This window comes from Erinaceus europaeus, chromosome 2 (genome assembly GCF_950295315.1).
Source record: "Erinaceus europaeus chromosome 2, mEriEur2.1, whole genome shotgun sequence".
In the NCBI taxonomy this organism is placed as follows: Eukaryota; Metazoa; Chordata; class Mammalia; order Eulipotyphla; family Erinaceidae; genus Erinaceus; species Erinaceus europaeus.
Genome location: NC_080163.1, coordinates 40222391 through 40239969, shown reverse-complemented (window position 1 = coordinate 40239969; position 17579 = coordinate 40222391). Strand labels below are relative to the sequence as shown.

At 43.0% G+C, this 17579-nt stretch overlaps 1 protein-coding gene across 1 annotated transcript in view; it reads left to right on the top strand.

Annotated features, from left to right (window-relative positions):
• The window catches only part of TRPC7 (transient receptor potential cation channel subfamily C member 7), an 88786-nt gene that overhangs the window by 56652 nt on the left and 14555 nt on the right, over positions 1 to 17579 (top strand). Inside the window, exons 4-6 of the mRNA XM_007533014.2 lie at positions 458 to 653; positions 7672 to 7893; positions 8957 to 9037. Coding sequence (XP_007533076.2) covers positions 458 to 653; positions 7672 to 7893; positions 8957 to 9037 — 499 coding nt within the window. The remainder of the gene's footprint in view (positions 1 to 457; positions 654 to 7671; positions 7894 to 8956; positions 9038 to 17579) is intronic.

The following is a 17579-nucleotide window of genomic DNA, read 5'->3' as shown; positions in this document are numbered from 1 at the left end:
CTGGCTCTGCAAAGGTTAATAATATTCTTTCAAAGTCTTGTTAGAACTCTGAGTACCTTATTTTACCAGCAATATTATTGCTGGAACTTGATGCCTGCACAACTCTACCATTCCCAGTGGACATTTTTTTATACATAGTAGAAGAGGGCAAGAGAGAGAGATACACAGAGAGAGAGACAGAGAGAGATAGGAAGAGTGACACCCATGGCACTGCTCCACTGCTCATGAAGCTTCTCTCCCTGTATGTAGGGACAGACCAAGGGCTTGAACCTGGGTCCTCACTTATGGTAAAGTGTAGCCACACCCAGTCTCGGTACCTTATTATTTCCATATGCAGGTGTCACCAGCCAGCCCAGTGCCCCTCCAGCATGACCTCTGATGCCTGGTAATGGCAGCAAGCCTGTGGAAAGTAGTTGCTGGTTGAAACTGGCTGAGAGAACTGTCTGTTTCCCTGCAGGGTTGAAGAGAGTTTTAAAACCTTATTTTGGTCCATCTTTGGCTTGTCTGAAGTGATCTCGGTGGTGCTGAAATATGACCACAAGTTCATTGAGAACATTGGCTACGTTCTCTACGGCGTTTACAATGTCACCATGGTGGTAGTGCTGCTCAACATGCTAATAGCCATGATCAACAACTCCTATCAGGAAATAGAGGTAAGACCAAGTCACTGGAAAGGCTCTTTCTCCCTTGGCTTAACTAGCATGGCTGTTTCAAACTGGTTGAGTGCACATACACAAGGACCTGAGTTTGAGCCCTGGTCCCCACCTGCAGGGGTACATAAGTGGTGAAGCAGTGTTGCAGGTGTCTCTCTGTCTCCCTCTCTATCACCCTCTTCCCTTTCAATTTCTGGCTGTCTCTATTTAATAAATAAATTAAGATAATTATAAAAAAATTTTAAAGAGAGAGTAAAGGCGTTCAAAGGCCAGGTGTTAAGTGTGAAGCCAGAAGTACACACCAGACATTCTTCCTGGACTGAGCCAAGAGTCCTCAGACAACCTGCCCTGTGGTCCAGCGGATAACACACACAAAGGAGCCAAGGAAGGGCCAGGTGGTAGCAAAGCCAGTTGAGTTCAAATGTTACAGTTTGCAAAGACCTGGGTTCAAGCCCCTGGTCCCCACCTGCAGAGGGGAAAGCTTCAAGAGTGTTGAAGCAGTGCTACAGGTGCCTCTTTTTTTCTCTAGTTCTCTATTTCCCTCTCCCCTCTCTATTTCTCTTTGTCTCTCTTCAATAAAATAGGGCCCAAGAAGAGCAAAATGGTTGGGATTCATGAAACTTACCTCTCTTGCATGTATCCCCAGCAGAGCACACAGGTGACCTGTAGCAAACAACCCCCCCCTCTCTCTCTCCACCTTCCCTTCTGCTTAGCACATGTCATTAGCAATCACCTACTATATACCACGTCTGTATGGGAACTGGCCATACATAGATGACTAAGACATAGTCTCTGCCTTCAGAGAATTCCATCCAATGAGAAAAAAACATATCAATGAGTTAACAAATTGCAGGGCTCTGAGGCCAGCAGTCCAGGAGAAGTCCTAGCAGGTACAGCAGAAGATACCCAAGCAGGGAGAGGGGCTGACTGTGGCTGGGTAGGGGAGTGTGTGAATCTGACAGAGGTGAAGGCAGAAAGTCATTCAAGGGCCAGTACAACTCTGCTAGACAGGTAAGGAAGTCGAGAGCACATTTTAGGAGGTAATTTATCAAAATCTAAGGTGCACCAACCATGAGCTATTGATTGCAGGCTTGTTTGGAACAGCAAGAAATTAAAAATAAGTTAAATGAACACTAACAAGGATCTGTTGAAATCAATTATGAGATTATGGCGCGGGGTGTTCTGCAGCTTTAGAAGAAGCTGTCCTCTCCCTCCACCAAGTGCTGCTGCAAAGAGAGCTCTGACAGGTGAAAAGCAGCAAGTTTCAGAGCAGGGCACATAGTGTTCTCTCTGGTGTAGAGAGGAAGAAAGGATAATACATATTCATTTTTATTGTATAAGCATCTGAAAAAAGGGTACACAAGACACACTGCATGAGATTCTATTGAGAGGTGAGGGTTGGCAGAATGCCTTTCTCTCTGTACCTTTTCCTGCTTCATAAGCCTTATCACTGCTTTGTCTACAGTTAGATGAGCATATATGATAGTAATGCAAAATAAAATTCACTGACCCTGTAACTTGATAGTTCCATCTTTAGGGCTATACATAAGCCATTTTTGTGCTGACATAGAAAAATCTCTATTGTATAGTTAATTGAAAAAGAATGGTAAGTTGTAGGAAGTCAAAATATGTCAGGTAAATCTTTATATAATACGAGAGTGCACAGACAAAAAAGAAAAAAAAAGATGGAGAAAATTTACACTCACCTTTGATCCTGGGTATTCTCTGGGGAAGGGAGTAAAAGGAGAGAGACTTAACATCTTTCTTGCTTGGTATACCGCCATACTTAAATATCTTAGAAGATGCAATCATGGGGGTCAGATATTGGCACACATATTACAATGCACAAGGACCCAGGTTCAAGTCCCCAGTCCTCACCTGCAAGGTCAAAGCTTCACAAGCAGTGAAGCAGTGCCACAACTGTCTCCTTCTTCCTTCCTTCCTTCCTTTCTTTCTTCCTTCCTTCCTTTCTTTCTCTCTTTCTTTCTTTCTTTCTTTCTTTTTAATCTATCTATCTATCTCCCAATTCCCTCTGGATTTCTGTCTCTATCCAATAAATAAAGAAACTAATAAAATATTTTAAAAACAGAAAAGTTGATGTTTTAAAAAAAAGAAGCAATTGCATGTGTGTTTCTCCCATAGAAGAATAAGCAAATAAATAAATCCATGTGTTGGTTTGCTAAAGCTTCCATGACTAAGTATAACAAGGTAGGGGCTGAAATTCCAGAAATGCCTTCCCTCACAGTTCTGAAGACTAGCATCCAGGGTCAAGGTGTCAGCAAGACTCAAGTTCCTCAGAGACCTCTTTTAGGTTGGCAGGTAGTTGCTATTAGTAGAAGACAAAGTGAAGCATGGTAAAATTGGTTAAGAGTTTCTGGGCAAAAGAGAGGAAAACAATTCAAATTGGATAACATCCAATCTCTCAGGAAGACAGGAGCTCAGAGGAGCTTCACAAAATGAAAAACTTTCATAGGAGGAAGAGAAGAAGGGCAGGGAGATTATTTTAGTCTGAACAGTGGGATGATTACTGCAAGGTATCTTTCCTTTGGGGGCTGGCAGGTGTCTGTCAGGCAGATTACCTGACTAGTGCTGAGCAAGTGATTCTATCCAGGCTGACTGGGTTTGAGATTCCATTTCTGGGAATGTCAGAATGGTAATTAAGGGAAGTCTGGGTTTGGTGACATGGGGGTGGGGGACTCCATTTAGGCTGTTGTCTACCACCTTCTTGCTAAATCGTCACAGACATTCCTGCTATCTTCTCTCCTTTTTTTTCTTCTTTAAAATTTTTTATTAACTCTTTATTATCTAGTTAGATCAGACACAAGTTTCCCTTCAGTAAACACCCTCCTCCCCCCCAAGATACCTAGATGACCTAGAAAGTAGCATTTAACTCTGAAGTCAAGTTGACTGAACAATGTTTCTGAACTGCCTGGGTCCACTTATGGGGAAGGAGGGTGGAGAATTTCTTACAGCCATACTAGTTTAAACTCACTGAGTAAATCCATACAGGTTAGTGCTGCAAATGGATTTCTCCTTATGGTTGTCTGAACGGAACTTTCTTTTCTCTAGCTTGCTGTCTCTTCGGAACACAAAAAGCAACAATGCCAAACCAGTGTGTGTGCATTGCTTGTGTATTGTGTTATTAGTGAGGCTTCCCAGTCAACAGAAGTTCCATTTGAGGGAGTCAAAATGTATATGCAGATTTTTCTATTCTTTGGTTTTTTGTTTGTTTGTTTGTTTTTATTTTTTATTGCCACCAGGTTTAGCGTGGGGACCGGTGCCTGCATAAGAAATCCAACACTCTCTGTAGCTTCCCCCCCCCCTTCTTTTTTCTTTTCTTTTTAATTCATAAGGCAGAGAGAACTGGAGAGGGAGAGGGACTGGGGAAGATAGAAAGAAAGAGAGACACCAGCAGTCCTGTTTCAACCTTCTTGAGGCTTCCCCCCATGCAGCTGGGGAGTTGAGGGCTGGCACCAGGATCCTTGCACATGGTAATGGGGGTACCATCAGCTGGCTCCTACAAGTAGACTTCCAACCAAGGAGAAGGGAGATCAGAATCTCCAACCCCAAGTTGTGAAATGGTCAACTTCCATGAGAACTCTCACTTAATTCAGTTCCTAAACTTGAGAGCCTGAGGTCCAGATCAACATCCCCACCACCACCCCACCACCCCAGCTCCACCTACTCTGAAGTCACACAAGCTCATTATCCTTGCTCCACCTGCAGCTTCCCCCACCCACCATCCAATCCTTCCTGTCAGCAATTAAGTCTCTTGATCTTTGAAAAAAAAAAAAAAAACAACTACAGAAAAATCCTCCTTCCTTCTCACTTCCCAGCTCTCCACCTCTCTCCCCCACCTCCCTGCCTGTTTGCTGCCAACTTTCTCCTAAAGAGTTGTTTACACATCTCCTGGCTTCTCTCACTAATTACCTCCCCTGCATCCCCGCCCCCCACTACCCACACTGGAGGAGAAGGACTCAACCCAGAAGCTCAGCTCCAACTCGAGCCATGAGGGCCGATCCTCCTGATTGGAGATCATATTCTCACACACACCCAGACACCGCCCCCCCCCCCCCCCCCCCCCGACAACTCCCTGGAGGTAAGACCAGCAGAGGACCTACCCAAGGTACTGATGTCATTTCAGACTGATCACAAGGCCATGCCCCCATATGAAGGTCACCCAGCACATGTCAGGCACCCAGTGCATGCCAGGCGCCCAACAAATGTTTGCCGGGCTCACCTCCAGACCCTGTACTAGGCTGTGAAAATAAAAATATGTTGTTGACAGTGAATTCACTAAAAGATACTGAATTAACTCCTTTAATTCTCATAACTACCCAAGAGGCAGGTCTTATGATCCTTATTTTACAAATGGGGAACCAGAGGCCCAGAGTGGCTAAGTCACCAACCACAGCTGCACAGCTCCTAAGGAACAGGGACAGGATTTGAACTCAGGCAATTTCCAGAGCCCATGTTCTGAGGATGAGATCCCTGTTACACAACACTCCGTGGTATAGCAGAGACCAGGAGTGATCCTCCCCTCACAGAGTTTCCAGCCTGAAAACCCATACAGGGTGTCCCACACCAGGCTTGGTGGGCGTGGAGGCTCAGCAAAAACAAACAAAATGGCCAAGCTCGCTGGACAGGACCAAAGATACTCTTGGTACAAACCAGCAGCTTCACGGGCGTTGCTCATCTTATAGCCCCAGGGAGTGTAGCCAATGCCTGTGAGGAGGGGCCCCTGGCTCCTAGACCTCAAGCTCAATGCCTCTCAGCCCACACCCAGACCAGAGTTCTTTTTCTTGCAGTGTGGATATGAGCAAACCCAATGCCTCCAGCCAGTAGGCATACAGCTAACAGGGGGGTGTGAGCCCAGGCCCATCTGATCCCAAATCCTAGCTCTCTTTCCTGGCCTGAAACTGCCCTCTGAAAGAGTTAGGAAAATAACTCATGGGCTGATCCTGGCACCATAAATAACAGCAATAACAAAACACTCCCCTCAGGGGACTGGGTGGTGGTGCACCCGGTTTAGCACACATATTACTGTGCACGAGAACCTAGATTTGAGCCCCCACTCCCCACCTGCAGGGAGAAAACTTCATGAGAGGTGAAGCAGGTCTACAAATGTCTTTCTCCTCCTCTTCTCTCAATGTTTCTCTGCCCTTCCAAATAAAAATAGGGAGGGAAAAAAAAGAGAAAAAAGTGGCCACCAGGAGCAGTGGATTTGTAGTGAAGGCACCAAACCCCAGTGACAACCTTGGTGGCAAAAAAGAAAAAAAGGAACGAAAACTATAAAACAAACAAACAAACAAACAAAAACACTCAAAGCAAAACACTGCCCTCTTAGGACCAAGGCCAAAGGGAATTGCCTATAGGATAGACACACCTGGCCTCTCTCAAGAGTTACTCAGCATTCTGAAATCTATACCAAGTCATAAGAAATAGATCAAGGGCTTTCATCTCCCAACACCACAGAAGAAAGAGTTGTTGGTCTACCTCCTCCTTACTGCTATTGGGGTTGTTCCCCTGAATTACATATGCATCTGATGAATCCTGGCAACACCAGACACTAGGAAACATACCTTCTAGTAAGAGGTATAAGGTGTTGACCAAGATGATAACTCCCTCTTTGCCCACTGAGCACTAGAAATGTGCCTAGTTCTCATCAAGATGTGCTGTGAGTATGAAATACACGCCGAAGTAGGAAGACTCCATTCCACCTTCTGCACCCCATAATGACCATGGGTCCATACTCCCAGAGGGATAAAGAATAGGAAAGTGATCAGGGGAGGGGATGGGATATGGAGATCTGGTAGTGGGAATTGTGTGGAGTTGTACCCCTCTTATCCTATGGTTTTGTCAGTGTTTCCTTTTTGTAAATAAAAATTTTTAAAAAGAAAAGAAAATGAAAGCTCTCTCACCAATAGCATTTTTTTAAAATTTTTTTAATTATAAAAAGGAAACATTGGGGGTCGGGCAGTAGCACAGCAGGTTAAGTGTACGTGGTGCAAAGCACAAGGACCGGTATAAGGATCCCAGTTCGAGCCCCCAGCTCCCCACCTGCAGGGGAGTCCCTCACAGGCCGTGAAGCAGGTCTGCAGGTGTTTGTCTTTCTCTTCCCCTCTCTGTCTTCCCCTCCTCTCTCCATTTCTCTCTGTCCTATCCAACAACGAATGACATCAACAATGACAATAATAACCACAACAAGGCTACAACAACAAGGGCAACAAAGGGGGGGAAAATGGCCTCCAGGAGCAGTGGATACATGGTGCAGACACTGAGCCCCAGCAATAACCCTGGAGACAAAAAAAAAAAAAAAAAAAAGGAAACATTGACAATACCATAGGATAAGAAGGGTATAGCTTCACACAATTCCCACCACCAGAACTCTGTATCCCATCCCATTCCCTGATAGCTTTTCTATTCTGGTAAAAAGAAAAGAAAAGAACCACAAACAGACCATGTTGAAACGATACCACTCTGGATCTACTGGGTTAAACAAAATGTCCTCCAATCATGAAATGATGAAATGAACTTCAGCCATCCCACTTTATGGTGAGGATGTGGTTACTTAGACTTGTGAACTGGCCCAGAGGCTCATATTCTATCTCTGCTACAGATGAGTGCTGGACTGCTGGGGACTGTTGGGTGGTGGAGGAGTGGAGCTCCATTGGCAGAGCTGTGGTATTAATCGGTAACAGAATTAGGTGGTGAAGAGGGAGGGCTCATAGTGAGTGGGGGGAGGGGACACTGGGTAGAGAGTGAAGAAGGATAGAAACTCTGAGTTTTCCAGCAATGGATCCCAAGCAGAGAGGTGGTGAGCTCAGCATATGACTCAAAGCATGTGTTTTCAGCATGTGGGTCACCTTCCCATCGTGTGCCTCTGTGGGGGAGAGAGAATCTCCCTGCTGAGACACCTGCTGAGACCCTGTGGTTGTTTCTGCCTCCCATCTCAGGCCCAGAACTTCAGTCACCCCGTGGCCTCTAATGGTGTGCCATTGCTTCCTTTGTCCCACAGGAGGATGCAGATGTGGAATGGAAATTTGCCCGGGCGAAGCTCTGGCTGTCTTATTTTGATGAAGGAAGAACTCTACCTGCTCCTTTTAATCTAGTGCCAAGTCCTAAATCATTTTATTATCTCATAATGAGAATCAAGATGTGCCTCATAAAACTCTGCAAATCTAAGGCCAAAAGCTGTGAAAACGACATGGAAATGGGCATGCTGAATTCCAAATTCAGGGTAGGTGGGCTGTTGAGGAGGAAAAAGGCCTTAGGCATTGGGGGAGGGGCCAGGGCATTTGGTTCCTCTGGAGATGCTGGTGCAAAGGAAGCAGGGATGCACAGCCCTAGGCTTTTCAGGGTCTCTGGAAAGCTATAGGCCCCCTCATCCTCAAAACCCTCTGGAGGTGTAACTGCCGAGTGCTCAGCTGACTCAGCAAGCCTCCTCCTGAGCTGTGATCTCAATGAGGAGAAGTCTATAGCTGATTAGAAGTGAAGTAACTGTCCCTAGAAAGAGGAAAGTGAAGTTTGAGAAGTTTCCCTGCTCACTACCTCCCCCTCCTGGAGGTTTGCTGTGTTCACTAACACATCAATAGCTGAGCTGGCTGGGGATGAGGAGGGAGCGGCATTTGACTTGTGTGTGTGTGTCGGGGGGATATTCTCTTTTTTTCTTTCCCTTTCATGAAATCAATCTTTAAAACTGAAATATTTGGGACCAGGTAATGGTGCACCCAGTAGAGTGCACATAGTACAAGGTACAAAGACATGGGGTTCAAGCCCCTGGTCCCCACCTGCAAGGGGGGAAGCTTCAAAGCAGTGCTGCAGGTGTCTCTCTCCCTGTCCTCCCTCTCCCCCTCTCAAGTTCTCATTCTCTATCAATAAGAAAGAGAAAGAAAGAAAGAACAGGGAAAAAAATGACCACCAGGAGTGATGGAGTCCCACTCTAGGAAGCAAAGCAGCTGAGGGGACAGTGATATCATCTCTGGTTCTCTTTTTAGAGACAACCCTCTATGTAGTTTGATTTAGCCCTGCCATGTACATATAGCACTTTTTATGTTACATGTATATGTGCATGACTTTTTATTTATGTATGCATTTATTTATTTTATGACTTATTATTGGATAAAGATAGAGAAATTGAGAGAGGTGGATAGGGAGAGAGACAGACACCTGAAGCCCTGCTTCACTACTTGTGAAGCTTTTCCCCTGCAGGTGGGGACCAAGGACTTGCACACTGCAGTGTAAGTGCTCAACCACGTGTGCCACCACCTGGCCCCTAATGACAACTTTTTTTTTCCTAACAGAAGACTCGCTACCAGGCTGGCATGAGGAATTCTGAAAACCTGACAGCAAATAACACTTTAAGCAAGCCCACCAGATACCAAGTAAGCAGCCTTTTCTCAGACATAGGCAGAGGAGACTCCATTAAGACTTAGGCTTAGTCACAGGGTTATATCTCATATCCACCCCCCACGCACACCATCCTTACTTTTTTCCTCCAACAAATCCATACTACATGCCTGCCAAATGCCAGGCTCTGTGCCACACCCTGAGGATGGAGATGCATCTCTGACTTTTGTGGGAGTCCCAGTCAGATGAGGGAGAGACAGTGGGAAAGTGAACTCACTGTAGGTACCTAACTTCAGACTAGTAAGAGCACTGAGCCAGAAGCCAGCATGTGCAAACATGGAGAAAAAGTAGCCTAAGAGGTGGCACAGAGATGAAGATGGAGATGCATCTCTGACTTTTGTGGGAGTCCCAGTCAGATGAGGGAGAGACAGTGGGAAAGTGAACTCACTGTAGGTACCTAACTTCAGACTAGGAAGAGCACTGAGGCAGAAGCCAGCATGTGCAAACATGGAGAAAAAGTAGCCTAAGAGGTGGCACAGAGATGAAGTGTTGGGTCCTTGAGTATGAGGTCCTGGGTTTGATTCCTGACATTGCATATGCTACTGCCCCGGCCTGCGGGGTTATCAATGGAAACCTAGGGTAGGGGGCAAGAGAATGGAGGGGACAAGAGACACGAAGAACGAGAGCAAGACAGGAGGTCTGATCAAGCTCTGAAAATTTTATTTTACAGCCACAATTTATGCATAAACAAGGAGGAAGTTCTGCTAAGGTAGTGGGGGAGGGAGCTGGGTGAGCGACTTTCCAAACAGCTAGATGGTAATCTCAGTTCCAATGATCGGAATGTCCTCTCACCGGCCATATGAGAGTCTTAGCTAAGGCCTTGGCTCCCGGCATGTCCTCCCTTTTTACAATTTAAGTGAGGTGGGCAAATGAGGGTAAAAGCTAGGAATCTTATCAAGAGATAAGCAGGCATTAACCAGAGGGGTGAAATATTGACCTGATTTCTCCCGCAGGGTAAATATAGAACTGATCTTCCCGCATCTTATACAACTCTTGGTGTCTTTTGGGGAAGGGAGGGAGAGCCACTATTTCTAAGGTGAGAAAAACTCATGGAGAAGGGCTTTGATGACCGACACCAACCTCCATGCAAATCAGGTTTGCTTCAGAGGCGGACTATAGGGTCCTCCCCCTGCAGTGCTTAGCCCTGCACCCCTTACCAGTGCCCACGCCATGCCAAGGCTGGCGTGCATAATTCTGAGTTTTATGCAGCTCCTAAAAGAGGTGTGTCACCCTCAGGTTCAGCAAAGCCTCTGTCAGCCAAATCAAGTCTGTGATAATATATTTGTAAGGGTTTTGATGCCAAGGAGTCAGTTTGTTGTTTTATAAAGCAAATAATCTTATTAAAAATAAAAGGGCCCAAGGTAATCATTAACAAAAGACTAATCAAGGGTCCCATAAAATGTCCTAGCGCGCCACCAGCAAGTCTAAGGGAAGCAGTCAGTGGATGTGATGTCCAGGGGAAGAAACAGCACGTCTGGTCCTCTGGTGGGTCAGCGCCAGCTGATGAAATTCTTCTTCTTCTTCATAGAGGGTCAGCTGTGGAACAAGCAAAACTAGGAGGCAAGGACCAGGTAGAGAAGAATTGACATGAAAATATAGGGTGGTGTTGTACCAAAACACAGAGGAGGTGCATACACATTAGGTGAGGTTCCTTGAACATGAGGAATATTTTGAGAAAAGTGAGCACTCAATAAACATGTAAGGATGAAGTCAGCAGTGGTAGGTCAGCAGAAAGAGAAGACTTGGATAGGCTGGTGAGGTTAGCTGGAGTATATACTGCCATGGCGTCCTTTGTGGTAAGGACTTGCCAACAGGGACTGTGTGGATTTTGCAAGAGCAATAATGTCATCCACCATAATAAAAAGAAAACAAACATGGACATCCAGTGTTGAAAAAAGAAAAAGAAGAAATATGTCTCTATGGCTGGAAAAGTGGGTGGCTTTATCAATGAGATACAATAAATGGACAATTCGAATTTTTGTAAATATTAAAAAGGCTTAGTATAGTTACTTCATTGACACTTTAGCCAACTGAATACTGGGGGGTGCATTCCCCTTCTTTTTTATTTATTTATTGAGCTTTTAATGTTCTAAGGGAAACAAAAATGCATGGATTGGATGTCTATTGAAGCAAAACAGAACATATGACTCCTAAGGTTTTTGAGCTTTTTCTTGTTTGAGCTGTAGCCCACATAAATTTAGAAAAAGTACCAATTGAGAAAAAAAATGTTTTTGTTTACTAAACATGGGCAGGTGAATTACATCAATCTGCCAGAGAGCATTGGCTTTTATCAATAGGGATTAATCTTAAAAGTCTGAATAGCAGGATCTTAATTAAACAATGCAGGAGCCAGTAAAGTGCCCTCACTATGGCAGGTCAAGCATTAAAATTTTAAGAGGCTTGTAAAAAAAATGAGAGAAAAAATTTTAGGATATGAGTGACTTTAGGAGTCATCACACACCCATAAATAAAAAATGAAAAATGTTTAGTTTTAAATCTTACCATATGAGCAGTCAGTTCTTCATGTGCAGATGTACCTATATTCATTTACTTAGGAAGAAAACTTGTACCAAGTTAATTGATGATCTAATGATTAGAATTGACTTGAGTTTCTTCATATGATTTTTAGAAGGCTCTTTATTAAAATATACCAATATGTTATAGAAAGTCAATACATAATGTGTTGACATGATAAAATGTTTACCATTTTTTAACATGATTTTAAACTGATTAGACAGTTTAAGCACACTATTATAACATAGTTTACTAAGATCTTTACTCATCACAAAGCTATCATGAGTAAGCATAGATATAAAACTCAATAGATTTTGCTCTTTAGAACTCTAATATATCAACTTAAAAGGCTAAAATAAAACCTCATAGCTTAAATGTTAATAATAATAATTTTGTTAAATCAGGTTTTATCAAAAAAAATATTTTATCAGACCAGAAGCACCATGTATTACCTTAATTTATCAAGAATAAACCTCTGACAGTGTCTTAAAACCAGATAATTTTTTACTCTCTAAAAGAACTAATTAAGGTTTGACATGTAGAATCTGTACTCTCAAAAGCCAATTATGTGATAATGATTTTTGTAGTCTTTCTAAATAGGGGAGTTATCTCAGTAACAACTTTATCAGAAGTAGTCACTGTAAAAGCAAAAGTAACTAACTCATGAGTAAGATAAAAAAAAAAAATCTCTTACCAAGTTTTAAAATAAAAGTTTTAACCGGGAACATTTTTGTCTATATCAGACATAAAACTCTTAACTTTTTACCTAGTCTCTCTTATGTTTTAATATCTAAAGTTCTTTCTCAGGGAAAACAGGGCATACTTCTTGAATAAAATGTAAAATGGTTAGCTAAAACATCTATACAGCTCGACATTAGGCCGCCCCATATTTATTTGATAAGTTTTATTTGGAAAAAATTTTTTACATATCTTATTTAAATTAAACCTCATTTATCAGAGCAACATCCTCAGGCATAAAGATAACTATTGTGTTATCTTTCACTAACCCAGGCCAGTTTTACTTCTTTAGTTGAGAAGGTATTTTAAAACCTTTTTTTTTTAACCTATCGCAGTCAAGATCTAGACACATCTTCAGTGTGTGATATCTAATTTTAAGAGGCTCTGTTTGAATTTTAAAGAACATAAATTTAAAAGTTATCTTTTTAACCTCCTGTAGCAATTCCCATAACCAGGATCTCTAAACCCAATTCAGTTTAACTAAATTTTTCTTTAAACTTTAAACAAACTTAAGTTACTTAAAGAGTTAACACACATTAGTGACATTGCTTCTCAAAAACATTTCTAGTGTCAGACAAATGCCAAATTTGCTGTGGACCAATATCCACAAAACAGTTCACAGGACATTTTGGGGGCCCTCCAGAATGTGCTGGAACTTTTTCAGTTAAATACATAGATAATTTGCATATCAATTTGGAGAAGAATTTTCACGTTAAATACTTAAGACTTTTACTTTAAATCTTTAGCTGTCTTAGCAAATGAATTTTTACCTTTATGTACCACATAAGAACTGTGTTGGAAACTTTTTTTTTTAAATCACTTAAACAATTTTAAGTAAAATGTTAAACTTTGTTTGTTAGGATCTTTCCTTATCACAAAGCTATCACACCCTTAGGGCAGCTATGAACAAGGGTGGATACACAACTTAGTTGATATTTCACTTTGATTTGGATAGGTAACTTAAAAAGCTAAGATAAACCTTATAGCTAAAATGTTCAAAATAAATTTTTACTGTTAACATTTCTTTTAGATGACCATTTTACACTAAATAATTTTGTTGAATCACATCTGCCAAATGAAAAATTTTTTATCAGGCCAGGAATACCACATTTAACCCTTTTTTCTCGGCAAGGCCACTGCTTTACCCAGACTGGGTTATTAGAAAGCCAGTTCAAACATGGAATTTGTTACAAACAGTGGCAGTTGGTATTGGGGTGCTGGTAAGGTTTAGATTTCTCTCAAGAGTGAGAGAGACTTGTAGAGGCATTTTACCATGCCTAGATATCTCAGAAAATCTTTTAACTAATGAATTGATGCTGATATTAGCTATCAGAAGGACAAAACTGTCCTATATTTTACTCTGGTAAAGGTGTGCCAACTCTATGAGTCAGGATCTTTAAAACCACATTTAGCTTAACTAAATCTTATTTAAAACTTAAGACAAACTTTAGTTACTTAGGGGTTAACACACATTAATGAAAACAAGGTTAGCACATAGACTTAAAATAAACATTCTTGGTGAAAAGAAATATTTCCCTTTGAAAAACCGCTCTGGTTTTTGGATTCCTAACTCACCGACTCTCCACCCACCCCCCCAGGAGGGGCGTTTGTGGCTAGGGAATGATTGACTGCAGTCTTTGCCAATCTGTGGAGCAGTAGCTCTGTGCCGTGATTGGCTGCAAGGATGGAACAGGCGGGCTTAGTTTACCGCGGGCAGAGAAAAATCTTTGAAATTCTTTTTCTGGGCTAAGGTACATTTTACAGTTTTAAAGAAGCAATTCATTAAATTTCTATCAAAAGTGTGTACTGGTTCTCTGATTAATAGTTTTTAAGTTAGAGAGAATGTCTTGTTTGATTGATTTCTTTTTTTTTTCTTTAAAGAATAGCTTGCTAGCCAGATAAGATCTCACTTAGAATTGATTTAATGCTTTCTGAGAGCTCTGGTGGCCAGAGGAAAAAGGCTGGATCTTTTTTGGCTGGCTAGTTTTAAGATAATGCCAAATCAAGAGCCCACAGTTCTTTAACTAATTGTAAATGCTCTCATTTTTCTTCTATTAATTTTCTAAGGGAAGCTGTTTTTTGTGCTAGTTGAGTTTTAGCCTTGGTGGTATAGTCAGTTATGTCGGCCAAGTCAAGGACCCGAGCACAAAACCGAGGGGCAGTGGTGTAGGGAGGCGATCTGGACAAGGAAGAGCATAGGGGTGGCTGGTCAGGATTATGATATTTGGCCATCTCTTCATCAAGGGATAAGGCCTCTTCAGGAGAAAGACTATCATCAGGCCCATCTTTGGCAGGGGGTCTTAAGGTTGTCAAAGAGGGGTAAATCTTAACAGGAGGGAACTTAGCAGGAGCCGTTTTGATCACGCGGCCTCAGGGGTGGGGTCTCCTGAATCAGGCATGGGAATAGAGACAGACTCACAAACAGAAGGTGGCCAGGAGTGTCGCTGTAAGACTTTTTCTCCCTCTCTCATGACTCCCTGTACATCAGGACAATGTTTATGGACTTTGAGTATATCATTTACTAAATTCCAATAAGAAAAAGCCTGGACTGGAATCTTTTCTGGACCAAAGGTCTCATAAAAATCTCTTAAACAGTTTCCTACTCTGGCCCATCTTTTTTTCATCAATAGTCCCCTCTAAGGGAAACCATGGACAAACATCACTCACAAAATCAAAAAACTTCTTGAGATCCTTTTTCTTAACCCTAGTTCCTCTTGTCTTGAGGGACTCTTTGAGGCCCCTAAGAAATAAATCATGCTTGCTCAATGCTTGTCCCATAATTGCGTCGCTCTTTCTTACCTTAAAACGGATCAATCTCACAGATGGGCGAATCTGCGGTGATCACCAAGCAGATCTTCACTCATTCTGGGCTAAAGTGGCGATCCAATCCGAACCTTCACTCACTCCTTGTCTGAAGTGGCGGTCCTATGCTCCTTGGTCAACCATTGGGGAGCGACGTTCTCTCAGACCCCAGACCCAGAAAGGTCCCACGTTGGGTGCCAGGTGCCCCAGCCTGCGGGGTTATCAACAGAAACCTAGGGTAGGGGGTGACAGAATGGAGGGGACAAGAGACACGAAGAACGAGAGCAAGACAGGAGGTCTGATCAAGCTCTGAAAATTTTATTTTACAGCCACAATTTATGCATAAACAAGGAGGAAGTTCTGCTAAGGTAGTGGGGGAGGGAGCTGGGTGAGTGACTTTCCAAACAGCTAGATGGTAATCTCAGTTCCAATGATCGGAATGTCCTCTCACCAGCTATATGAGAGTCTTAGCTAAGGCCTTGGCTCCCGGCATGCTACAGTGATGTTCTGGCTCCCTTTCTTCTCTGACCTATTTTTTTATGGATAAAGAGACTGGGGAGGTGGCTCAACAGCATAATATCTGTTTTATGCCTGTTCTGGGTTCAATCCCTGGTACCTTATGAGGACAGCCAAGACAAAAGCAGTCAGAACTCCATGGATGATGGAGCACTGTTTTATACTCCCTCTCTCACAAAACAAAGAGCAATCAAAATCTAGCCCAGATGTGCAAGACTCTGGTACTACTTTTAAAAATATAATAATAAGGGAGTCGGGCTGTAGTGCAGCGGGCTAAGCACAGGTGGCGCAAAGCACAAAGATCGGCATAAGGATCCCGGTTCGAACCCCAGCTCCCCACCTGCAGGGGAGTCGCTTCACAGGTGGTGAAGCAGGTCTGCAGGTGTCTTTCTCTCCTCCTCTCTGTCTTCCCCTCCCTCTCTCCATTTCTCTCTGTCCTATCCAACAACAACAACAACAATAACAACTACAACAATAAAACAACAAGGGCAACAAAAGGGAAAAATAAATAAAATAAATATAAATTTTTTTTAATTTAAAAAAAATAATAATAAAGAAAACAAAGGATTGAGGGAGAGGGCAGCTGACACCTTGGTGGTGAAATGGGTCAACCTTGTAAGCCAGCATTACCTAAAAAAAAGGGAGAAATTTGGGGAGCCCTATTGAGGTTATCAGAGGAGGCACATTACAAGAAAGGACAGCTAAGACCTTATGAATAATGAAGCAGTAGGAATAGGGCATGGGACCTTCTTGGCAGAAGAAAAGGACCAGCAAAGACTGAGAGGGGGAAGCCCCGGAGCCTAGCCACAAGGAGTGGGGACTCCAAGAGGTAGGGGGAAGGCCAGAAGTGATCAGACCGAGGCTACAGTGGATTTTATACTACGTTATTAAGAAAGGCAGAGAGAGGGGGAAGATCATAAGGTTTATTTAAAGCTTAAGGAAGTCAGGTCAGAGAAATAGTTCAGCTGGCAGAGCACAGAATTTGCAAACCTGAAATTTCCAGTTTGATCCCCAGTACCACATGTACTGAGTTGGTGTTCTGCTCTCTCTCTCTCATTTATTTATTGCCTCCAGGGTTATCATTGGGGCTTGGTGCCAGCACTATGAATCCACTTCTCCTGGCAGCCATTTTTCATTTTTATTGGATAAGACAGAGAGAAATTGAGAGGGGAGAAGGAGATAGAGAGGGAGAGAGATAGTCTCTCTCTCTTTTAAATATTTTATTCATTTGAATGAGAGAGAGAGAGAGAGAGAGAAACCAGAGCACTACTCAGCTTTTGCTTATCGTGGTGGGGATTGAACCTGGGACCTTGGAGTCTCAGGCATGAAAGTGTATTTGCATAACCATTGAGCTGTCTCTGTAGCCCTGCCTTCTCTCTCTCTCTACCTTCTGAGAAATAAATGGGAGAGGATCAATGGAGACAAGAATAGAGATGGGGAAGCCGGTGTACATCAGCAACCAGCAGGGCTGGGTGGGGAGGGACAGGTGGCCTGGCTGTATGTGCCCTAAGTACCTCAAGCAGCCAGTAGATGTTTGTTATCAACCATGAGCACTTGAGCAGAGGCTACCAGCCTGAAAAGTATCTTGTATAAGATTAGAAGATGCTCTTTTATGTAGCCCTTACAGAACAACTGGAAACAAATGCTGGCCCTTTGTGTCAGTCTGAATCCATCAGGGAGGCAGTGATAAATGAGAATGATGGGCTACTGATTACAGAAGCACAGGCCATTCTGTTCCTGTCTTCTTTTATGGATGATCAGCAGTTTATCCATGCTGACCTCCTTCCCTTTTTATTTATTTCCCTTAAATGTAGTGTCAGAGAGTCAACCCAAGGCTTCACATGTGCTTGTTATCACTGGGCAGCCTCCCCAGGCAAACTTACTTTCATTCTTTGTCTGAGAGAAAGAGAGTGAGAGAATGAGAGAGAGCACCAGGTGGTGTCACAC